The sequence below is a fragment of the Zootoca vivipara genome, chromosome 2 (assembly GCF_963506605.1).
Source record: "Zootoca vivipara chromosome 2, rZooViv1.1, whole genome shotgun sequence".
NCBI classification, from domain to species: domain Eukaryota; kingdom Metazoa; phylum Chordata; class Lepidosauria; order Squamata; family Lacertidae; genus Zootoca; species Zootoca vivipara.
This window is the reverse complement of record NC_083277.1, coordinates 51,568,979-51,593,744: the sequence shown is the minus strand read 5'-3', so window position 1 is coordinate 51,593,744 and position 24,766 is coordinate 51,568,979. Positions and strand designations below refer to the sequence as shown.

General features: G+C 44.5%; 1 protein-coding gene across 1 annotated transcript; it reads right to left on the bottom strand.

The window, feature by feature from the left end:
* Nucleotides 1-882: 882 nt before the first annotated feature.
* On the bottom strand, nt 883-20,485 carry PPM1M (protein phosphatase, Mg2+/Mn2+ dependent 1M). The gene is made up of 10 exons (XM_035106109.2): nt 20,148-20,485; nt 13,186-13,309; nt 11,352-11,606; nt 10,798-10,910; nt 9,857-9,941; nt 7,171-7,289; nt 6,107-6,170; nt 5,287-5,394; nt 4,403-4,551; nt 883-2,662 (listed from the first exon to the last, which is right to left on the bottom strand). Exons 1-10 carry the CDS (start codon nt 20,465-20,467, stop codon nt 2,497-2,499), a joined length of 1,503 nt encoding a protein of 500 aa, XP_034962000.2. The 5' UTR covers nt 20,468-20,485; the 3' UTR covers nt 883-2,496.
* Between the last annotated feature and the right edge of the window lie 4,281 nt (nt 20,486-24,766).

Below are 24,766 nucleotides of genomic sequence, written 5' to 3'. Positions count from 1 at the left end.
TTTGCCTAGATGGAAGACTGAGGGTTGTGCAGCTAATAAAAACCTGACTGCAACGTAGAATAATATATAAACATAAGTCACAACTGCTGCTCTGACCTGCTTAGAACCCCCATAAAGTTGCCGATGAGTGAATGTGGCCTGTGGACTGAAATTTTTTCCCACCTGTTAGCAGATTCTATTAGAGAAATGGGAGCACTGTTGGTCAAACAATTCTGGGCAAAAACTTGGGTGGGTGGTTTTTGTTTGTTTTTTTGCTTCTTTAAAAATATATGTAGTTTGGTTTTAGAATTTTATAGGATGTGGGTGTATAGTATACTATGTGTTCAGCTTTAATAATATGCATGCCTGTTTGCTTACTCTTCCATCTGGACTCATTAAAAAAAATCTCTGTTAAGTCTAAAGCAGAAGTGGTTCCATATGCAGGCTGCTGTCTTGGTGCTTATAACTTACTGTTGCACTTTTAACTCTCAGCTTCATAGCTCTATAGAGTATTGCCCATTTCAAAAGAGATAAATGATTAAAACTAATTCCTAACACATCCTCAAAGATTGAACTTCACTGGGTATGTGAGCTAAGGCTGCAGTCTCATGCAGAAACAAATCCCATTAAAATCTTACTTAGTGGTCTAACAAGGAACAGAATGTGTGCAAAGTTGTCATGAAATGCTAAATACCGTGTTTGTACAAAAATATATCGTAGGTTGATTTTACTGTTAAAACATGTATGCTGATTGAAGAGAGTGTTGTACCTGTAGGAGACAATACTGTCTCTGGTCATCTCCTTCTGCCCCCTTCAGTTTCCTTTTCTAAATAGCACTCAAAATTGTAGGGTTTTAGAAGCTACTGAGTCGTTTGAATCCTCATTGGCCCATATAGATGGTTTGTGATTTTTACAATAATGTTCTTCTAGGTATGCTGGTAAGAGGGGAGGTGCTTTGGTTAACCCAAGGGTAGTCAACCTTTTTATACCTACCACCCACTAATGCATCTTTCTTGATGGTAAAATTTTCTTACCGCCCACCAGTGCTCCATGGAAAGAGGATTCAGCTTGTGCCATGGAACCTCCTACCATCCACCTAGAATACTGAAATGCCCACTAGTGGGCGGTAGGGACCAGGTTGACAACTCCTGGGTTAATCTGTCTAGCTTGGGTTTGCTTTGAGATGGATCTGCAATAAAGAGTTGTTCCAAGGCAGGGGTCCCCAAACTAAGGCCCGGGGGCCAGATGCGGCCCAATCACCTTCTAAATCCGGGCCGCGGACGGTCTGGGAATCAGCATGTTTTTACATGAGTAGAATGTGTCCTTTTATTTAAAATGTATCTCTGGGTTATTTGTGGGGCCTGCCTGATGTTTTTAGATGAGTAGAATGTGTCCTTTTATTTAAAATGCATCTCTGGGTTATTTGTGGGGCATAGAAATTCGTTCATTTTTTTTTTTTCAAAATATAGTCCGGCCCCCCACAAGGTCTGAGGGACAGTGGACCGGCCCCCTGCTGAAAAAGTTTGCTGACCCCTGTTCCAAGGCATAGTGAGGATGTTAACACATTACCATAGCAACCCCATCCCATGTTAGCTAAGGCTGTTTCATACTCAGAACATATTAAAGTTTCTGATAGAAAACCCATTTACCACCAATGGAAAAAGCAGGATGATATGAGAAAGACAGCTGATTCTGCTTATCTCTTTAGTTAAAACAGAAATAATTAAATACATTATGCAATTAGATGGATTCTCAATTTGGTGTTTTTTATGCTGAGCTTTACTGCAGGGCATATCTGTCAACTTGAATAAAGTTGTACCATTTATTTTAAAATAAAAACTAGATGTTTTATTGCATTTAAAAATAATCATGTTTAAATCACAACAATATACAAAATTATAAACAAAATACAAGCTTGTCTGACCTAAAAAAAAATCTTCTTTTTTTAAGTGCTTACCAGTACCTCAGCTTCAGCTTAAGGCGAAACTTGGTAAACACTATATTTAATACAGATTCCATTAAACGACTGGGCAAACCCCTGTACAGAATTTTTGCATGAAAAGCACTGGGACTTTCACTTAGTGGTTTGTGGTCATGTTCTCAGTGTATTGGTGTAGCTTAACATCTTGCTGTAACTTCTGTGAGCCACGATAGAAGCTTGGTACATTTTGTAAGATATACAAAAGTTGCTAAAATCCCATTTAAGAATAAAATGGATTAAGTTCACATTAGTGTCAGCATGCCATTTCTTTGATACTAATGCTATTGCAAAAGAAAGTCCAGAGGAAAGTTTCCATCTTGGCTCCACTTACTGAGTTAGAAAAGCTTCTTTAAGGAAGTGGGACTATACAGCTGCCCCAAGGGAATGACACCCAAACTGTGCAAGTTGCGTTTTCTGCATTTGTTTTCCAATGACGACAGTGAAAGTTGTTGTTTTTCCACACGGCAACTGTTGGCCTGGATATGGTGTCACTAATAGCAATAATACTCAAATGACAATCATCACTTGTTCAGTAGTCATGGGGTGTTCAGGACTGTGTTTGCAATTCCACTGTTGTACAGTGGAATTGCAAACACAGAAATGTCATCATAAGAAGCAGGCCTGTTACTGCCCATAGTCCAGTAGTATCCATCCTTCTTTCCCCTTGCTTTCTGCACCAGGCACTTTGCAAGTTCTGTAAACCTATAAAAACAATTACTTTGTTATCTCCCAAAGCAGTGATTACCAATCCTAAAGACAGGTGAAGGATGAACTATAGTACTTAAGGCACTGGGAGTTTGGTTTACTGTTCTGGTACAACTGCCCACACACTACAGTGGAAGCAAACCGCTTCAGCGCCCGATTTGGTCTTGAGCACTGCCAACAGTTCAGGTAAACTAATTCTCTAGCAAAGCAATCTCAGCTAAATGTGAAAGGAATAAAATTTTGTCAGAGTAACTCTTAACAAGGTAAGAAAAACATGTCAGTTCAGGCCAGTGGCCCATCAAGTCCAGCATCTTGTTCTCACAGTGCCCAACTAAATAACTGGGAAGGCTACAAGCAGGACAGGAGTACAACACTGTTCTGCCCACCAGCAATTCCTAACAATTTTGAAGACTTGAGACCACGTAGGTTACCATATTTTTCGCTCCATAAGATGCACCTGACCAAAAGACGCACCTATTTTTTTAGCGGAGGAAAGGGGGAAAGCCCTGTTTTTGGGGGGAGGGGGTCAGCTCAAAGTTGTGCAGCTTTTTTGCAAAGGGGGAAAGCTCCGTTTTTTTGAGCATCAGCTCAAAGTTGCTGAGCTTATCTTGCAAAGGGAAAAAATCCTGTTTTTTATGGGGTTCAACTCAGTTCTGCATTTTCTTTACAGTTTCCAGACAGATAATCTAATCAGCCAGTCACATGTCGCTGCAGCCTCCCTCTGCAGAACATTCAACAGTGGAGGCCTGGGCAAGGGGGCGGGGCCTGGAAGGGAGCTAGCTTCCCTTATCAATCAGCTGCTGAGCGGGTTCCTTTCAACGCCCCCTTTCCCACTTGTTAGCCTTTAGCTCTTCCTAAAAAAGAAAAAGAAAAAAGCAGGATCTGCTTTTCACCCCTGGGCAATCTGGCTCCAGGGACTGCATCCGCTCCATCAGACGCACAGACACTTCCTCTTATTTTTTAGAAGGAAAAAGGTGCATTTTATGGAGCGAAAAATACAGTCGCTTCTTGTTGCTTTTACCTCTGCTTAAAATGCTTCTCTGTACATCAGTATCAGTTACAGAGAACTTCATTAAGTATGGAAAATGTTCAAAATGTTTGAAAACAAAAACTCTGCTTCTGATTGGCTGCAGGAAGCAGGACGTTTGGCTTTCAAAAATAGTTCGCAAACCGGAACAGTCACTTCCAGGTTTGCGACGTTCGGGAGCCAAGCTGTTTGAAAACCAAGGTACGACTGTATAGGTGATCAAGATAGCTCAGCCTGAGAAAAAAAACTCCCTCATGGTAAGCATGCCTGTGGGGGGTAGACACACCCACATGGTCTCTTATACACATAGAACTTACACCTCACAGAGGCTTCATTTTTCAGTGTGCAAAGATGAGCCAGCCACTGCTTCATTCTCATGCAGCTATTTCCTGAACAGCTGAGTGATGAGGAAGATTGTGGGGAGGATTCTCTCTGCTCCCCACATCTTTTCATCAAACAGCTGACTGCAGATCCTGGTAGGAGGAGCTTGAGAAGAGAGGCTTTGTGGAACAGATCTAGCCCATGGACTGCCATTTCCCTACCACTGCTATGCCAGAACACATGTCACCATAAGCAAAAGCAGAGGTGTGCATATTCAAATATTTTAAGTTTGTTGAGGCATCTACAAAATTGGTATTGTCAATGCAAAGAATGTGTGTTAAGAAACCAAGACTCGGTGGCTTCCATATTGGCTAAAAGTGCTAACATACCTGTATGGGTCAGATGTGTTCTCCTGGACAAAATTCCTGACAATATGAGCCACATCGTCATTGGACATAACATCCCAAAGGCCATCTGTTGCCATGATGAGGACATCACCTTCCTTGATGTTTTGTTTGGCAAAGTCTAATACTTCAACCTAGTCGGAATTGACGAAAAGATGCAAGCTTTCTTAACTGCTATTCCCAAACAGCTGGATGTTTGCAGTCTCCCTAAAGAATGGTTTAAATGGGGAGCCTGGAGTCCAGCAACTTGTGCAGGGCCACAGGTCTGCCATGCATGCTTTAAATACATGTCACTACAATAAGGTCATACGAGACAAGGCCTGCTGGATGGGACCAAAGGCTATCTTCTAGCACAGGCATCCCCAAACTTCGGCCCTCCAGATGTTTTGGAACTACAATCCCCATCATCCCTGACCACTGGTCCTGTTAGCTAGGGATCATGGGAGTTGTAGGCCAAACATCTGGAGGGCCACAGTTTGGGGATGCCTGTTCTAGCACAACATTCTTTTTCTAATGGAGGAATCCTGATGCTCCTGAGAAACTTAGATGTATAGTATGGAGGCAACAGCTCTCCCCTGTTGACAAACACATCAGTAGACCCTCAAAGTCAGTATACACATGCATGTCTAATTGGGTTCCTAATGACTAACTACCTATTCTGTTTAGGGCTGCAGCATTATATGGACCTACGTTTTTTGGGGTTGGTTTTTTTTAAAAAATAAATAAATCAGGCAATATACTATAAATAGTGACAAAGCTGAATGATCTTTCCCTGAAGATATTCAGAGGACCCAGAAAGGGGAAGGAAGCTGAACTACAATGGTAAACCCATGGCTGAAAAGACTTCGTGTGTCCGATCAATTTCCTACCTTTGGAATGCAGGACAGGAAAGGCTTGACTTCAACATCTGTTTCAATAACTCTCAACCGATGATCTCCCAGGCCTCGTGAAACAGCCAGGGTGCCTAGCAAGCGAGCCTAAAAAAGGATGAGGCATCAAAGAGTAGAAGAGTGTCACAAGCATAGAGCTAGTGGTAATTTCAAGTAGAAGTTATTTAAAACATTCATCTTTTCATTGTAATATTCACAACAGATCACCATACATGTTTAAACACAAAGAACAATGTAATTAAATCTTTAAAAACAATGTTTCCAGCAGCACACTTCTCGAGCCACATAAAAACCATTAAGCATCAAGAGAATGCAATTTTGTTTTTATCTGGTCCCTAAAGGTAATCATACTTGACAACATGTAAACTGACAAGGGGAAGTTTCATAGTGGAGGCACCACTAACAAGGTAGCTCCACACTGTTGGTATGTATGCTACTGTGCAATATTTTACATGTTGAGCATGGTTCCAACTATGGAAAGACAGCATACAACTAAAATTATGTATGTATGTATGGTAAAGGTAAAAGAACACCTGGCTGTTAAGTCCAGTCGCAGGCAACTGGGATTGCGGTGCTCATCTCACTTTACTGGCCAAGGGAGCCGGCGTTTGTCTGCAGACAGCTTCCAGGTCATGTAGCCAGCATGACTAAGCCGCTTCTGGCGAACCAGAGCAGCACACGGAAACGACGTATGTATGCATAAAAACGATGTATGCATAAAAAACAGTACAGGAAGGACGCACTGGCTCTTCCTCCCCCCCCTTTTTTTTTTTTGCTTGCTAGGGCCCTGCAGGCACACCTGTTTTCCATGTCCATGGATAAGAGGATACTTGAGGTCATCTTTTGCTACCGTCTTGTATCCCCTGAAACGAGAAAGGTCAGCTTTCATTTTTGTGGTTCTTCTGTAATACCATGGCCACAATCCAATAAGAAGATAAACATGTTTAAACACACTAAATGTAAAACACATTACTCTGTGGCTGCAGACTTTGTATATAAATATCCCTTTAACGCAGGCATGTTAACTTTTCTACTAACTGCAGTGCTCCGTTACACAAGGTTGTACGTGAAGCCTGTATCACAGTTCAGAATGTAATCAGTGACATCAATCCAAAAGCCATTTCAGAGCACAAGCCTGACTGGTGGGTGGATTCAGAATTGCAGCTCAAATCTCCAGAAAGCATAGAACTGCAGCATTGGAAGGGCCTCATCTAGTCCAACCCTCTGCAATGCAGGGATATGCAATTATCCCATACAGAGATCAAACCTACAACCCTGGCATTATCAGCACCACACTCTAACCAGAAGCCAGACTACCATTAATTAACACCATTACTGAGCGGCATGACCTAATACAAGTCAAAGGAGGTCAGAAGATGGTTCTTCATCTCACACTTATGTTAAAAAAACAGCTGCACACTACTGATGGGTTCTTGGGAGCAATCTTAGGCTGACATAGGGGCTTTTCTGCATGTCATACCTTTGAGGGATTGAGAGACGAGAGCAGTTAGACAACATCTGTATCTCAAAATTTGCTCTTATCATCTCTTGAAAGCCAAACACCTTTTCCCCCCTATAATGTAAGCCAGGCATAGGCAAACTTGGCCCTCCAGATGTTTTGGGACTACAACTCCCATGATCCCTAGCTAACAGGACCAGTGGTCAGGGATGATGGGAATGGTAGTCCCAAAACATCTGGAGGGCATTTAAGCAGGGGCTGGGTGTCTGTCAGCTGTTACAGGAGCATCCTGCATTGAGCAGAGTGATGGCTTCCAATGTCCTTTCCAACACAATTCCACCACACAAACACTGCTCATCCAGGGCATCCTCTTATTGAAACCAAGAGAGGCTTGAGTGACTCACCAGCCTTCCATTGAGTAATCTCGATAAAGGACCTTCTGGCCCACATCATCTCCTCTCAATCTCCTTGGAAACTCAAACCGTATGAATTCATCTGCCAGAAGCTCTGGGTACATAAAAGCCTGAGAAGAAAAAGAACATTCAAAAATATTTAAAATGGAAGCATCATTTTCAGGGGAATGTAGTAGAGAAAGCGGGAAAACCTGCTTTGCATATTCTGCCACTGGTAAGTCCATAATTATCAGTGGCATAATACTCTGTTTCTATGGAGAATGGGAATCATCCTTAAATCACTGGTAGAATATTCTAATTTCAAAATTAAAACAAGGGTCCCAAAACTATAAAAGTAATAGGAATGATATTTGCAGGGTGAAGTGAAGTACGCAAGTCAGGAGTTGTTGCAGATGAGCTCTGCGTAAGCAAGCTGATTGCTAGCTCGGCAGAGGCTCCTTTTATTAGCACAATATGCAAAACCAGTCAGATACATTTTGGACTGTGCCCTTTACGCATCCTCCAATCACGAGGTCGTGGGGTGGTACGAAGTTATTTTGGCACCTGTTTCCACAGCATCACGGCACGGCAAACTACTAAGAAAGCAAAAGGTGACTTTCAGACAGCTGTAGCCTGCCTGGGGGCGGAGGCGTGCCTCACACCCAGTGATCAAACCACGGCCTAAAAGATTGCTCCTCACTGGATATGAATAAAGGTCTGGTAAATCACCACTGTTTGGGCAGTCTAATTAACATTATTCCTTCCAGCAGCACCAGACCCTTATGTATACAGTGGAACCTCTACTTACGAATTTAATCCGTTCCGAATGCACATTCGTAAGTAGAAACATTCGTAAGTCAAAACGATGTTTCCCATAGGAATGCATTGGGAATGGATTAATTCGTTCCGGGGCCTTAAAAAAAAGGCACTTTAAAGGCCAGCGGGAGGCAGCAATGGGCCCTATGGCCGGATCGGCAGCTGGGGAGGCCGGTGGCTGCGGCGGCGACGGGACCGATCCGGCCCTATGGCCGGATCCACAGGTGGGGAGGCCAGCAGGAGGCCAGTAGTTGCGGCGGCGATGGGCCCGATCCGGCCCTATGGCCGGATCGGCAGCTGGGGGGGGCGGTGGGAGGCCAGTGCTGGTGGCTGCAAGGGCCCGATCCGGTCCTATGGCCGGATCGGCAGCTGGAGGGGCCGCGGGAGGTAGCGCGAGTGGCGGGAGGCCAGCGAGGTAGCGCAAGATCGGGCCCTCGCCGGCTCCGCAAACCACGAAAAGCCGCGCCGCGCCGCAATTCGGCTCCTTCCCCCAGGCGCTTCGTCTCAGGGAAGCAGGCAGGGAGACGGCAACAGCCGGAGAAGCTGTGGGCTGTTGCCGTCTCCCTGCCTGCTTCCCCAAGCCGTAGCGTTTCAAGTCCAGCAAGGAGCGCCCGCCGATCTTCGGACCTGTGCTGTGTGACAGGCGGGGGGGGGGAAGCGGAGATCGTTCTCCACTCTCCCCCCACCCCCGCCTGTCACACAAAGATCGGCGGGCGCTGTTTGCTGGGCTTGAGAAGCCCGGCAAACAGCGCCCGCCGATCTTTGGCCCTGTGCTGTGTGACGGGCGGGGTGGGGGGGAAAGCGGAGGATCGTTCTCCGCTCTCCCCCCACCCCCGCCTGTCACCGAAGATCGGCGGGCGCTGTTTGCTGGGCTTGAGAAGCCCGGCAAACAGCGCCCGCCGATCTTCGGCCCTGTGCTGTGTGACGGGCGGGGTGGGGGGGAAAGCGGAGGATCGTTCTCCGCTCTCCCCCCACCCCCGCCTGTCACCGAAGATCGGCGGGCGCTGTTTGCTGGGCTTGAGAAGCCCGGCAAACAGCGCCCGCCGATCTTCGGCCCTGTGCTGTGTGACGGGCGGGGTGGGGGGGAAGCGGAGGATCGTTCTCCGCTCTCCCCCCACCCCCGCCTGTCACACGAAGATCGGTAGCGGAGCTGGCGAGGGCCCGATTCCGCGTGAAGCCGGCAGGAGGCCGGCTTCGCAGCAGCGGTGGCAGGGGAACCGGCGAGAGCCCGATCCCAAGCGAGGCTGGCACACATTGATCGTAAGTCAAATAAATTCGTAAGCCCGCCCCCATTTTTTCCCTTCGTAACTCGAAAAATTTGTATGTCGAGTCATTCATATGTCGAGGTGCCACTGTAGTCAGAGGGTGGGGAGGGGTATTACTCAGAAGGGTGGTGGGAATGGGTGATTGGCTGATAGGAGTGGTAAACCTGTTAACGACTTAACGACTGACTGCAATTGGTCTTACAGGAAAAAGCAAGGGGTGAGATGGCTAAAGAAAGCTTTATCATGTATAATGAGATAAGAATCCATTGGACTTTTGTCTTCTGAGGTTTCTGGGGGTTTTCCTGTTGTTATTCTGTCTCTCACAACTACAATAAACCTACCATTAAAATTATGGACCGGTCATTTCTTCATCGGAGGCAAAATGGGCAAATTTAGCAGGGGATCAAATACCCCCCCCAACTGTAGTACTTCACACCACTTCAGTGCTTTGTTTAGACTCGCACTAAAGTGCAACACAAAGCAAGAGTAGTAGTGATATCTCAGAATGAATCTACTCTGCTGTTCAGAATGACCCTACCACTCATGAGAGATGGGTAGTGCAAGGCAGACATGTTGCCATTAGAAAATTTGCAGAAAGGTGTGTGTGTTTTTCTTACCAGATGTTGGATTCTCTGCCTCTCTGTTTCTGGAGTGAATTCAGTACTCAGGGGGACAATGCTTTGTTTTCGAACAAGGAGTGCCCTAAATAAAATAATATAAAAACTGAGGTTAACTCAAGTGGATTTTTCTCAGTACATTTTTCAGACATGGGAATTAGTGACAGAGGTATGTGATTGTTGCTACACAACCAGCTTCTTTAGTAAGACAGGAGGTGGGGAAGAAGATCCGTTTGGGCCAGCCCAAGAACTCAAGATGTGTATGCCACCACCCTACAAGTGTACATTTGAAACACCTTTCATCAATATTCAAAATAACACAACAAAGAGACTATCTCTCCACAAGCTATGCCTGAAGAGTGGCAAGAAGTTTATCCATAAGACAGCTGTTAGTTGTCCCAACACTCTACTCCTAAAGGCAAAAAGAGTGAAATTCCAATTTAGGTTCAGCACACTTCTTTAAAAAGCATACTCACAGTGTCTTTATATTTTCCCAAGGAAAAACAGCCACATAGGACCTCCATTCAGATGAGGACTTATAAATTCTGGGAGGAGAGGTTTAACCCTTTTCTCCCTGCACCAGTTTACCATTGAAAATCAACACAAAACACACACACCTGTTTCCAAGCAATGTTTCAAACAGGAAACAGGGAAGGGATTTTCATTAGGAACCTGATGTAGGGAAGAAAGGGTTAAACACTATTCCTGACCCTGATTAAGGCCTCCGGCAGCTGCTTCCCCCACCCCACCCCCGATTGTAACAAGCATACTTAATGTAATATATTCAACACTTAACAAAACATCTAATTTTGTTAAACAGAGAAAACTAACATTAACTGAATATCTTTCTTACTCAAGAGACACGAGGAATCTTGCTATTTAACTAGACCAAAAGGACAATGTTGGGTCTCATCCTAGGTTGCATTTGGATGTGAACTCACCTGCTGTCACCTGCGTTTGCCACATAGAGCTTTCCTTGCAAGTAAAGTGCAACTAATGCAGTACAACCTCCTGATTGGCCAGTAGCTTCCATCTCCTGACCAATTACATCATCCTGTTGGGGGAAAACATCATCCGATGATGCAAAGCAGGTGCCATATTTCTCAGCAAAGTCTGAAATCTAACTTTAAAACCACTGTTAGATAACTAATGATCCGGAAACTCGCAGTCAGTTCAGACAAACACATGCCACTTTCGATCGTGCAGCAAAAAATTTCTCGTGAATTGGCAGCTTACATGGGAACAGATATGTCATAGTAAACTTTATATACCAAGTAGAAATGCATAGGGTACTAAGTCCACATTGGCACAACATTTGACAATGAGTCATGGAATAAACAGCCTCATCAGCAGAAACTTCCAAGGGCTGAGGCAGCTGGTTTGCCTGGCTGTGAAAACAACAGGATCTTGAGCAAGATTTGCACCAATGGCCATCTGTGACATAAGGAGTCTTAACGCTCTCGGAGACAATAAAGGGAGAAATAAGGTCACTCACACATTCCTGGAAGGCCTTCTCCAGTGCTCCAATTACCACATCCTCCTGCCGAATTTGTTTTTCTTCCACGAACTGTGGGTCACTTTGGCAGACGCACTGCCCATTGAGGTGCATTGGGGGGCGGTCTTGAGTGATGCCTTCCACCACATCCTCCAATTTCTGCTTGATGCAACAGTGCAAGTAGTCTGAGGCCAATATAGATGCTTCTGGTCCACCATGACCATCAAACAATGCCCAGTAGTGGCCAGTCAGATACTGAAAGTCAAAGCATTGAGACTTTTACCATCATTTAGTACATTCTTTTGTGTGATTGCCAGAACATTTGGGGGTGCAGCAGGCTGCACGTTTGCTTTGTATGCGGGAGCCAGACTCAAATTCTCGCTTTTAAGCAAGTCACCAATCACTCAACCTCACCTGCTTCATAGTGGTGGTGTGAGGATTATAATTATAAACCACTCTATAGTCTGAAAACTGAAGCAGACAGGTTTGTGCTTCAGGAATCAAGTCATATTATTATTATTATTATTATTATTATTATTATTATTATTATTATTATAACATTCTAAAACACAACCTTCACATCTGCTTGTTAGGAACTTTGGATAGAAATTCATTCACACAAGAGCAAGCATTTCCTCTTTTGCTGTAAGCCACCATTATACTCCAAAGTGTACCATAGAATCTGCTGGTTCCACAAGGGCATCAGCTGCCCACTCTCTGACATACAAACTTCCTCTATACTCCCTAGTTTTACTCTGAGCTTTGTTGTTGTTGCTGTTTCTTTTATCTAAATGGATTTGCCAGGCAGATACAAACCCGCAGCTCATGCCTTTCATGGGATTCTCAGAATGTTGAATGATGAATTGGAGAACAAACCAAGCCATTCAGCGTATGCCGCAAGAGGAGTAGGAAGAAGCCCTAATTGTTTAGAAATATTTCTGCTTCATTCATATTGAACCCCACATGACTATGGTCCAGAAATAATCAGCCCACTGAAAGGAAGCCAGATAGTGATAAATGGGAGATAATGTCATACTTGTGAGAGCAAAACAGTTAGCAAAAGCCACTTAAGGACAAAGCTAGGAGCTAGATAGACATAGCTGCCACTTCTAATGGGTACTGCACCTGGCACCTCTCTGCCTGTGAATTGTGAAAAGATCTGCAGTCCAAAGAGGAAAAGAACAAATACGTTGTCATCATGACCTTTATCTCTGATCAATGCAAATGACACAACCTCCATTTCCAACAATGTAAGAATGCCTACCATGACATCTGACTGGATGTGAATATAGCATTCTGTAATCACTCAAAATATCTTACTAGATATAATGATTATGTATGTCCTGTTTAAGTTTTTCTGACTGACAGTAGTTAAATTAATAAGTTGGCCACTATGCAACTGCTCTCTGCCACAGCCTCTTCCTGCTCACTAAGCCCTGTTGCCTCTTCAGCTTCTGACACCTCTTCCTCCCAATCTTCTCCTTCTGACCACTCGTCATCGTCCCGCCACCAATCCCTGGGTTCTGAGCCTTCGTCCTTGGGGGTTCCCCAGTTGGTACCACCCACCTTTCCTCTGTTTCCAGCCAGTCCATGACAGCCACTACACTGAATATGGAATCTTTGTAAGTCATCTCAAGACGTTGCAAAGTTGGGGACAAATATAACTGGCAAGCAATCAAACTAATGCACTCTGTATATGTTCAGAGACATTCACCTATAGACTTCATGAAGTTTCAGAAATGAATCAAAACAGGTTATGCCATAGGCTGAGCCTTGGTAAGTCCTGACTCTAATTAATCCCTGCTGTAGGCAGAAACGCTACATCTGAACTCACCTCAGTAGTGCACAGAATCAGCCACTCCTGGTCCTCTTCTTTGCCATGTTCCCTCTTTCTGATAGAGATATGACAGCATGTTGCTTGGTCTTCATTGAATTCTGATTTTTCTGCGTTGATGGTTCTGATGGCACGAGAAACAAAATAACTGAAGGAATTCCATTTTATTAGGTCCAATGTAATTGAAAACTAGCGATTTTATGGTTGATGACATAATTTACTTCAAATGAGTTTCAAATGACACCCTGCAGGTGCCAAGAGGCTGAGTAGCCTTGGAGCCTAAAAGCAGGATGCAATCTGTTTTATCAGACCTTATAAGATACTGCTGAGTAGGAGACTACACCCAAATCTGAGAATCTATAGGAATCCAAGCTGCAGACCTTTAGTTCAGGGCTAGCAAGCATAATCCTAGAGCGAGCAAGCGCCACAGTCATTCATAAGGCCTTTGAGAAAACAGTGAGAAGTGGTGTGATAGGAAATACCTGCGTATTGCATGCGGTTATGGAGAAGGGGCAGCAGCCCAGCTATGCAGGGAGCAGGTCTCTCATTACACTCTGGGTCCTCTACGTTCATTCTAAGAGCTCCACATTTTTCTGTGGGTGTCCACATGTATGTCGCCTTTCCGCTGTTCCAAGCACAGGGGCACCGCAAGAATATAATTTAGCCACAGAATTCCCATTAATCCGATTCATTATGGCCTGGGGTGCCTTGAATGATGGTCAGGGGCGCCACAAGCAACACTGGCCTCTGTCCCTCTTTACTTCCCTCCCTCTTCAAATGCCCTCTCGTGTCTCTGTCTCCATCAGGCTGCTAAGGCTGGGGGCATCCTCTTCCCAGCCCCTGGGGGGGTGGCATGAGGAGACACCTCTCTCTTTGGGGTGGGGGGCATCTCAGAGACCAGGGGCAGTGGTGGAAGCTACCCAGAGGACTCCCAAGAAGAGGGGAAAGGGGCCTCAGGGAACACTCCACAAGGCTCGGAGTGTGTTTCCCCAGAGAGGAGCCACAGAACAAATGTTTGTTTGTCCTTTTTGAGGGAGCCGTGGACTCAAAAAGGTTGAAAACCTCTGCATTACGGAGATAATGACTTCGCACAGGAAATGGCTGACGTTCTAAGTGTTCTTTCCTCGTTCTGAGCAAAAAATGTCCTCTTTCAAAAGATATTGCCCCACTGACTGACTCAACATTCACCGACACCAAGAGGCAAGCCTTGCTATTTTGCCGTCCTCTTGTTATGTACCGGTAGCATAATCTATTGCAGCAGTGGGTCAACATAGTTTCAACATTAAGTTTATTGATTTATTTTATTTGATTCCTACAACATATTATTTTAACATCATACACAATATCACTAAGGCAGCTCCTGCAACAAGGAAGCTATTGTTCAGGGGTAGGCAACCTAAGGCCCATTGGCCAGATGTGGCTCAATTGCCTTCTCAATCCGGCCCACGGATGGTTCGGGAATCAGTGTGTTTTTACAGGAGTAGAATGTGTCCTTTTATTTAAAATGCATCTCTGGGTTATTTGTGGGGCATAGGAATTCATTGTTTTTTTCCAAAATATAGTCCGGCCCAACACATGGTCTGAGGGACAGCCCACGGCTGAAAAAGGTTGTTGACCCCTGCTCTTGTTTCTGTTCCTACAACTACACTAAGCTCAACATAAGCAACTTGCCTTCTTTCTTTCATGCTGAAAGCAGTTTTGGTCAGTCACATGGCATTGCTTCTTTTTTTCCCTCTGAAAGTGTTTGTTCATATAGTTAGAAAATATGCTGTGTTTGCCTCCCACTCCCCACCCCTTGAGGATTTGTTGACCTCACAGAATGTAATTCATCTGAAGAGTTCAGTTTGAGGACAGGCAGAGAATATAGATTTCCTGTAGCTTTATGCAAACAAATCATTCAGAAAAAAAGGGGTACTTTATGCAATGGTCTGAGTTTCAGTTTCAACCTCAAATTCAATGTGCTTTTCTATGTGTAGAGCAGTGTTTCTCAACCAGGGGGTAGGCGCATGAGTATTTTTTTTAAGTACGTTAGAAGTAAAACATTAACCATCTTAAAATATAAAAACATGAAGTATTATGTTCAGAAGGTGAGAAGATCATATGCAGCGTATTACACGATGTGCACTTCATCATGAGTGCACAATAGTTTGGCATTCTCTCATGACCAGTGCAGTGCGCATTATACACAACTGAGCAGTTCACTGTGCAGGGTGCAGTTAATTAGTCATGTGTTCATTTGTGCTGTTTATTTCCGTTACTCTTGGGAACATTGAACATTTACTTACTTACTTATTTGGGTTCTTTGGAGGAATGGTGGAATAATAATATAATAAATATAATAAATATAATATTAGTAATAACAACCTCTGAGCAGTTTACAATAACATACCATATGCTACTGCTATTACATAGTAAATATTCCTGATTGTAAGGCAGGTGTGTTGCAATGAGCAAGCAGAACATGGTAGTAGTGTTCTTGCAATCTGAATTTGACCTTTTTCATAAAAGCCAGGGGGTATACTCTTTTGGCACATTCAATGCCCAATATTTCATCAACAGAAACCTCTCTTCCGCCTTTCTTCGAGTAATACACTTCCAATCTTCCAACCCACCCACCCCCCACCCAAAAAAAGGAAGACCATTTCAGCTGGGTATAAGATGGAGGGATTTCGAAGGGGCAGAGGAACCAGAGACCAAATAGCAAACATGCGCTGGATTATGGAGAAAGCTAGAGAGTTCCAGAAAAACATCTACTTCTGCTTCATTGACTATGCAAAAGCCTTTGACTGTATCGACCACAGCAAACTATGGCAAGTTCTGAAAGAAATGGGAGTGCCTGATCACCTCATCTGTCTCCTGAGAAATCTCTATGTGGGACAAGAAGCTACAGTTAGAACTGGATATGGAACAACTGACTGGTTCAAAATTGGGAAAGGAGTACGACAAGGTTGTATATTGTCTCCCTGCTTATTTAACTGATATGCAGAATTCATCATGCGAAAGGCTGGACTAGATGAATCCCAAACCGGAATTAAGATTGCCGGAAGAAATAGCAACAACCTCAGGTATGCAGATGACACAACCTTGATGGCAGAAAGTGAGGCGGAATTAAAGAACCTTTTAATGAGGGTGAAAGAGGAGAGCGCAAATTATGGTCTGAAGCTCAACATCAAAAAAAACCAAGAGACATCACCTTGCCTACAAAGGTCTGTATAGTTAAAGCTATGGTTTTCCCAGTAGTGATGTATGGAAGTGAGAGCTGGACCATAAAGAAGGCTGATCGCAGAAGAATTGATGCTTTTGAATTATGGTGCTGGAGGAGACTCTTGAGAGTCCCATGGACTGCAAGAAGATCAAACCTATCCATTCTGAAGGAAATCAGCCCTGAGTGCTCACTGGAAGGACAGATTGTGAAGCTGAGGCTCCAATACTTTGGCCACCTCATGAGAAGAGAAGAATCCTTGGGAAAGACCCTGATGTTGGGAAAGATTGAGGGCACTAGGAGAAGGGGACGACAGAGGACAAGATGGTTGGACAGTGTTCTCGAAGCTACGAACATGAGTTTGACCAAACTGGGGGAGGCAGTGGAAGACAGGAGTGCCTGGCGTGCTATGGTCCATGGGGTCACGAAGAGTTGGACACGACTAAACGACTAAACAACAAATAAGATGGAGAGATCCAGGAAGTGAGTCAGCCCAGAGAACTATGACTATAATGTATTGATCCCAGTTGGCTTTGCTCGCTAAACTCCTCCATCTCCTAGTTAGGCCTTGCAGCCTGACCAGCCCAGGAGTATCTCTGAGCTTATGCTGTAGCTGCATTAAAGTTGAGGGAAGGGTTGCAGACATAGCTGCCAAGTTTTTCCTTTTCTCGCGAGGAAGCCTATTCAGCATTAGGGAATTTCCCTTAAAAAAAGGGAGAACTTGGCAGCTATGGTTGCAGAAAGAAATGCATTTATAATTTGTTCAGTAATAGTGGTTATGTACAAGTCAATATAATCTCTTATGCAATGAACATGTTACTGCAAGAAAGAATATTCAATATTTGAAAATATACCAGCAGTCCATACTTAAAAATTTTGCTTTATAATTGAAAATGAGTAGGGATTGGTTTCGTAAGCCTATCTTCACTGGGCTCTGTGTATCAGATGCCATTTGGGTATTTCAAGCTTTTTGTAATAAGAAAGCCATCCAGAAAACCAATAAAGTCCCAGTGGTAGGAAAGAATGAGGAAGAGACTCCAGGTGCTTTTAAAAAGCTGGAGGTTCTTGCTCTTACTACGTAATAGAACAAGAACTGAGAAAACCCTTCTGTCCTCTCCTGTTGATCAAATCTGTTGAGTGAAATAGGAACTCGCTCTGGTATTTGGATGTGCTCTGACTTAGTTCTCTTCAATAGCTTTTATTTAGTCAGGGGATGTAAAAGATTAATCTTCAGGACTTGCACAATAACATCAGTTTCGGACAGCTGTCATAACTTGTATGTGTATCAATGGCACTAACAACTTCTGCTGGGAATACATATAAGCAGCACAATAAGGGTCAATGAAGTGGTCAGTCCTGTGCTGCTGCATGGAAAACCATTTCCATAACTAAACAGTGTTTACATAACACAATTGGGAAGGAATTACGGTATTAATGATATATAAGTTGTTAGACTGCTAATAGGGCTTACTTATCATGGCTGTTAAATATATAATTAAGTACCACAGACCACTTGCATTTTTCTTTACAGATTAATCTCCAAACTCAATGCCGTGTTCCCCCCCCCCAAATCATAGGTCTTAGTGTTCATTTACAATTGTTGCTGTGATGGGTTTATTTACTGCTGGTGATAACTGGCTACTGTGACGGAAAAAGTTCGTTTTGCTGGGCAGGTTGGGTCCCTAAGTGTTTTTGTTTTCTTTTTCTTTTTCCCTGCGAGCAAATGGTTAACCAATGGCAGCCTCTGAGTGGCTCCAGGTTCCAGGAGGGGGAGTTGAAAAGCAGAGGATTTTGAGAGACAGTTTGTAGGTTGGGAGAAAAGGGAGTGAGAGGAGAGAGAGTTGGTTCTAGAAACACCCACTCTGAGGAATATATCACAAGCTAGAGAAAGCAGGCTCTGAGCTTAGTGTGAAGGACGGTGTGTGGTGTCCTATAAGAGTAATTGTTGTTGTTTAGTCATTTAGTCATGTCCAACTCTTCATGACCCCATGGACATAAGAGTAATAGGCCAGGAATTAACTAGGAGGCTGAAGCTGAGCCAGAAGTAGAAGCTGGAAAGATACAGTCTACTTAGGTCTCATTCCAGTCAGGAGGCAAGAGGTTCTTCTACAAAAAGAAAAGACTCCCAAACCAGTTAAGAGGGGTGTGGTGATCCCTTGGGTCTGTTACTTGGAGTACCTCAGGAGTAGGGTTGTCTAAGGAGTGTGTAACTGACAGGAAGTACCACTTTAAGAACCAAAGTATTAAGCGGCAACAGCTGTGCAACAACTGAGAAAGAACTGAAGTGAAACAGCATTATATCCTGAAGTATCCTATGTTTTACCCACTTGTGTCATAAACTTCCTTTGTTTAATAACATCTTTATTGTTTATTTGATCAAATGCTGCCTGAGACTCCAAATTGTTAAATTTTCCGTCCCACAAGATAATATGGGGTAGTTTGTAGGAATTCGTGGAACTGATGTTCTGTGAGGTGGGTGCACTATATTTAAGTGAGGGCATGCCGTTGCGCCGTCACAGCTACTACCGGTAGCATGAATGCTCCTTACTAGCACTATCCCTCTGCCACCTGTAATATGCAAACACTGCATTAAAAGCACTGCGCAGTCACACCTCTAAGTTTGCCAGAAGTTCTAGAATGGCCTGTATAAGTACAGAGACTGAGTCAGGGCTCAGGAAAAATTCCATTCTATAGCACAGAGATCAATTCAGCCAAAGTTAAGCACATGTGTGTGCCACTGATTTTACTGGGGAGTTAAACTCAATAGCTGAACTCAATAGAACTTCAGGTGCTTCACTTTAGCAGAATCCTGCCCACAAAGTCAAAGCATTAAAGTAAGGAGGATGCTTGTAGGCACATTTAGGTTGCTACTCCCTTAAGATAGTATGTGGGGTATTACTACATAGGTACAAGAAGGGGAAGCAAATTGCTTATTTCTCACTTGCCTCCTCTTTCTATCCATTCTGTGCGACAGGATGGATGCTGCTGTCATCACAGCAGCACTGTGTCAGGAGAAACCACTCTTGCCACACATTTCCTTGCCGTACAACTATTAAAAGTGCAAATGTTCTCTTTGGTAGAGAATCAAGCAATTCAAAGTAGCCCCACATTGTGTCACTGTGGTTTACAATTTCTTGCTGTACCACTTACAGCCAGGAACATGCAGGTCATGCTGAGGTAGTTGCTATCTGTGCCTACCTTACAGACTATTCGCTATTGCAACTTGTAATAACGTTACAATATTGCCTAGAACAAAGGCTACAAAATATATGATGTAACCAGAAGCGGTCCAGCCCATCACTAAGAGCGAGTCGTGGCAAAAGAGAGAGGGGGGGAGGGAGAGAGGGAGAGAGAGAGGGAGAGAGAGAGAGAGAGACTCTTGAACCAGGGAGCCCAGACTAGAAAAAAAAACATTTTAAAATTTCAAAACAGCATCAGATTTCTCGATCTCCTTGATACTACAGGGGCAAACAGAAATGTGCGGGACAGGTCTCACTCCCAGCCAACAGGTGTGTCCGCGCACGTGTGCGTGAATAATAAATGCACTAAGCTAGGCAAGCAGGATTATCGTGCTATTTTGTAAAGTCCTGACTTTTCAAGCTCTACGGGGCTACTTGCTGCTTTTGCACACCTCTAGGCTTACCCTCCAGCCGCTGCCGAGGTGGCATGGTACTGTATATACAGTAGTTTATTTTTAAGTCCCTGCTTTGCAAGAGGTATCCCCAAGGCGTGCGCCCTCCTCCCCCGACCGCCCACTTACTCCGCATAGCCCGCGTTCCACTGGAGGGGCTTGTCTGGCGGCGGGCAGGCGACGGGGCGCTTGCCAGGCTGCCTCTCCCCGGCCGAGGGAGCCCCGCGCAGGAATTTGGGCCGCCTGTACGGCAACGGGGGAAGCTGCGGCTGTGGCCGTGTGCCTCCTTCCTCCGTTGGCTGCTGCTGCTGCTGCTGCAGCTGCTGAGGAATGCCTTTCCCTCGGCTCGCCGCGCTCAAGAAGCGCCTCTTGAACCAGTCCGAAGACATGAAGCGAAAGGGACAAGAGTCCGCTCCCTCGCCTCTCCCGCAGCCAACTGAGAAGCCCATCGCTGCTCCAGTCCCAGGGAGCCGTTCCCGCAGCCAATGGGCGTCGCGCTCGTGACTCACCAGCACGCGGCAGCCAGTCAGCGCGGCGTTGCTCCGCCGCGTGTCACCAGGCGTTGCGCCGCTTCCTTGGTTTCTACTTCCTTGTTTTTATTTTCTCTCTCCTTTTATCTGTCATCCGAGAGCTATGCCGTTAGGCAGGTGGCTTCCAACATGGGGGGCAGTTTGATTTTTAAGGGGGGCAATTCGAGAATGAATTAGACCAAGTTTAGGCTTCCTCCTACTGAATAGGAGTTCACTTTTTGAATAATAAGAATTATATGAGGGGGGCATCAGGATTTTAGAGATGCTTAGGTGGGGCGTGGCCAAAAAAAGGTTCGGAACCACTGCTTTAAACCATTTAAGTAGAGATAAGAATTTTTTTTTTAAAAAAAAGAGACACCTGCTGGATCAGGGCAATGGCCCGTCCAGCCCAGCATCTTGTTTTCACAGTGGCCAAACCACATGCCCTGTGGGAAGCCCAGAAACAAAAGTGATACCCAGCAGCTTGCTTCCAGAGGGGAGGCAGGACAAAGCCGACAGGGCTGGTAGCCACTGATAGACTTATGCTCCCTGAACTTGTCCCATCCTCTCTTGAAGCCACCGGCGCCTCCTGTGGGAGCGGATTCCATAGTTTAACTATGTGCGGTGTTTTCTTTTGCCTGCACTGAATATTCCAACATTGTGGACATCCACAAGTGCTTATGTGAAAGGGAGAAAAGCTTTATCTGCTTTCTGCATCGTTTTGTACATCTCTTATCATGTCTCCTTTTATTTGCCTTTTCTGTAAACTGAGAAGCTCTGAAAGTTGTAACCTTTCCACGCTGGAGAGTTGCTCTGTGCTATTGATCACTGTGGTTGACCTTTCTTGAGAGTTTTGCAGCTCTACAACATTCTTCTGGATGTGAGGCAACTGGAAATGTACACAGTATTCAAAGTGTGGCCCAGGATTGCTGTTAAATGCTCAGAATGCTATTTCTCTGCAAGGGGATTGCAAGGGTATCAGGATAAACAACCAGGTTAGACCAAAAATGCAAGTTCAAAGCTTTATTATCTTATAAAACGTTATACAGCTTAGGATGTTATTTCTCTTGTGAAGAGAAAACCTGGAAAGTGGAACAGAAATTGAAATGAAGGAATTACCTTACAACAAAACTAACCCTAGCACGCACACACACACACACACACACACACACACCAAGAAACGGAAAAATAAACACACACAAAAGAGGATCCTGGCTAGGGAGTCTTCTAAAGATAGGAAAAACAAGTAAGAAAACATGACTAAAGGAAGTCAAATATAAAATGAACATTTAAAACAACATAATTCTCTTGCTAGAGAATATTCATGAACATAGAACACATCTGCTGCTGCTGTTGCCAATCCTGCGGATTGTAGTTCATGGTGGGTGGTGGCTGTGGAAGCCCAGGCTCCATAACCTGAGTCTTTACTAAGAAACAGCCAAACTGGTCTCTCCACATGCATAGGAACTTTTCTTAAAGTAGAGAAGAATTCAGATTGCCTGCATCACCTTTCTCCACCCTTCTTGTAAGCTAAAACCACTCTCATACAAACTCTTACACACCTCCCACCTCTGGAATGTGGTTAGCTCAAACTCTTCCCAGGCTAAATCTCCTGCAGAAAGCCAAAAACTTCAAAACACAGCTTTATTAATCATGAAAGGATAGCACAGAATTTGAGAGTTGGAGACGTGTTTTAAAAGCATCAAATATGGATATATCATATTTCATTAAAAGGCCTCTGACAAATATTAACTTGCACGGTTGCCAAATAAATAAGTTGGCCCTACTGCTTAGGGTTGCCCTTGTAAAGAGAAAAAACCCTCCCTTCTCCTTCTAAAACCCTGGAGCTGTGTTAGGGAGCCTTGGTTTTCAAGGCATTAAGGGAACATGAGAGAAATGTTCTGAATCGCTCAAGGTCCTCTTTGGAAGAGGTGCTTGCACATGAAATAACAGTGTTACGCTCATTGAAAGGATCTTGTTTGGGAGAGGGAGAAAGAGCAACATCAAAAGTTTGCAAAAGGTTTTGTTTGGGCAATCGTGCAGCTAAACATGCTGGATACGACAGAGAGTGGATTTAATTAGCAGATCTTCCCACTGTATTGTGATGTAACCAATGGAAGTGTAGTTTCATGTATTTTAAATTTAAAGCACTATAAGTATGCTCCTTTGTTAGATGGGGCTATCCTCCCTTCATTGTGGTGGGGTGGGGGAATCCTGCTACAGCAATAAATAAAGATCGCTCTCCTACCGTAGTTGTATTTTAATCATGACAGCTGAGCCTCTTCTAAAGACCATGGGTTGGATTCAACCATGTATTTGCACCCACAGAAGCCAGTGCAAGGACCCCTGCTAGTGCAACAGAACTATTCCTCCTCTCCTTCCCCACCACACCTTTTGCTCGCACACATACTGTGGAATGGGTTTTAATAGGTAGGGACGCAGGTGGCACTGTGGGTTAAACCACAGAGCCTAGGGCTTTCCGATCTGAAGGTTGGCAGTTTGAATCCCCGCAAGAGGGTGAGCTCCCGTTGCTCGGTCCCAGCTCCTGCCAACCTAGCAGTTCGAAAGCATGTCAGAGTGCAAGTAGATACATAGGTACCGCTCCAAGCAGGAAGGTAAGAGGCATTTCCATGTGCTGCTCTGGTTCTCCAGAAGCTGCTTTGTCATGCTGGCCACAAGACCTGGAAGCTGTATGCTGGCTCCCTCGGCCAATAACACGAGATGAGCGGCGCAACCCCAGAGTCGGTCACGACTGGACCTAATGGTCATAGAATCATAGAATCGTAGAGTTGGAAGAGACCACAAGGGCCATCCATTCCAACCCCCTGCCAAGCAGGAAACACCATCAAAGCATTCTTGACATATGCCTGTCAAGCCTCTGCTTAAAGACCTCCAAAGAAGGAGACTCCACCACACTCCTTGGTAGGAAATTCCACTGCCGAACAGCTCTTACTGTCAGGAAGTTCTTCCTAATGTTTAGGTGGAATCTTCTTTCTTGTAGTTTGAATCCATTGCTCCGTGCCCGCTTCTCTGGAGCATCAGAAAACAACCTTTCACCCTCCTTTTATATATTTGAACATGGCTATCATATCACCCCTTAAGCTTCTCTTCTCCAGGCTAAACATACCCAGCTCCCTAAGCTGTTCCTCGTAAGGCATCGTTTCCAGGCCTTTGACCATTTTGGTTGCCCTCTTCTGGACACGTTCCAGCTTGTCAGTATCTTTCTTGAACTGTGGTGCCCAGAACTGGACACAGTACTCCAGGTGAGGTCTGACCAGAGCAGAATATAGTGATACTATTACTTCCCTTGATCTAGATGCTATACTCCTATTGATGCAGCCCAGAATTGCATTGGCTTTTTAGCTGCTGCATCACACTGCTGACTCATGTCAAGTTTGTGGTCTACCAAGACTCCTAGATCCTTTTCACATGTACTGTTCTCAAGCCAGGTGTCACCCATCCTGTATTTGTGCCTTTCATTTTTTTTTGCCCAAGTGTAGTACTTTACATTTCTCCTTGTTAAAATTCATCTTGTGTAAAGGGGGTCCCTTTACCTTTACCTAACGTAATTGCAATTTATCCCTCCAGGCTCCCATGTTATGTGGGCTAAATAGAGTTTTAAAATCACACCGTGGGTAGCAAAAATTAAAAGCATAGGAATTAGAGTCTGTAAAATATTGTTTTAAGCAAGTCCAGCTATGAAGTAAACTGGCTCTCCCTTGCTTACCCTGCTTCACAAAGAATCAGGCAAAAACTTGGGAAGCAAGTTTAAAATAAGGTTTACTTACTTTGAAATCATGCATTGGTTCACAGCAATGGCAGCTGTAAAGACTACGCAAGCAAAATACTTACATTCACAGTATAACCAGTTTCAGGCAGGTACCTAAAGCTGGAGCAAGCACAGGGTACTTTGTTTTCAGTAAATTCTACAGCACCATCTACGGTAATCCCTAAATGAGACAGCACAACGTATAGTGAAGGAACCTGCACAACCCCCCCCCTCCTTCTTCGTATGTGTGCAAATGCAAAGTTGGGAAAAAACCACAGTGCAATTCTAAAGCTTCTGTAATCCTTAAATGACTGCCTGGTCCAATCCATTACGCAATCTTTCTGAGTCTGTATGTCTCTGCTTCTGTAGAACCAACAGTGGCAGACAGTACTAGATGTTCCATACCCCAAATAACTATGAAGAGAGAGAATTGGGAAGTGAAACTGAGCACCAGTACACCATGCCTCAAA

Bases quoted from the DNA above. Each gene is read 5' to 3' on its own strand.
- PPM1M (XM_035106109.2), bottom strand. From the start codon at position 20,467: ATGGGCTTCTCAGTTGGCTGCGGGAGAGGCGAGGGAGCGGACTCTTGT. The intron at 10,911-11,351 runs GTGAGTGACCTT...TTCCCCCAACAG, and splicing joins AGAAGGCCTTCCAGGAATGT to GATGATGTAATTGGTCAGGA. The intron at 5,395-6,106 runs GTGTGCCTGCAG...ATCCTTTTTTAG, and splicing joins TCCATGGACATGGAAAACAG to GCTCGCTTGCTAGGCACCCT.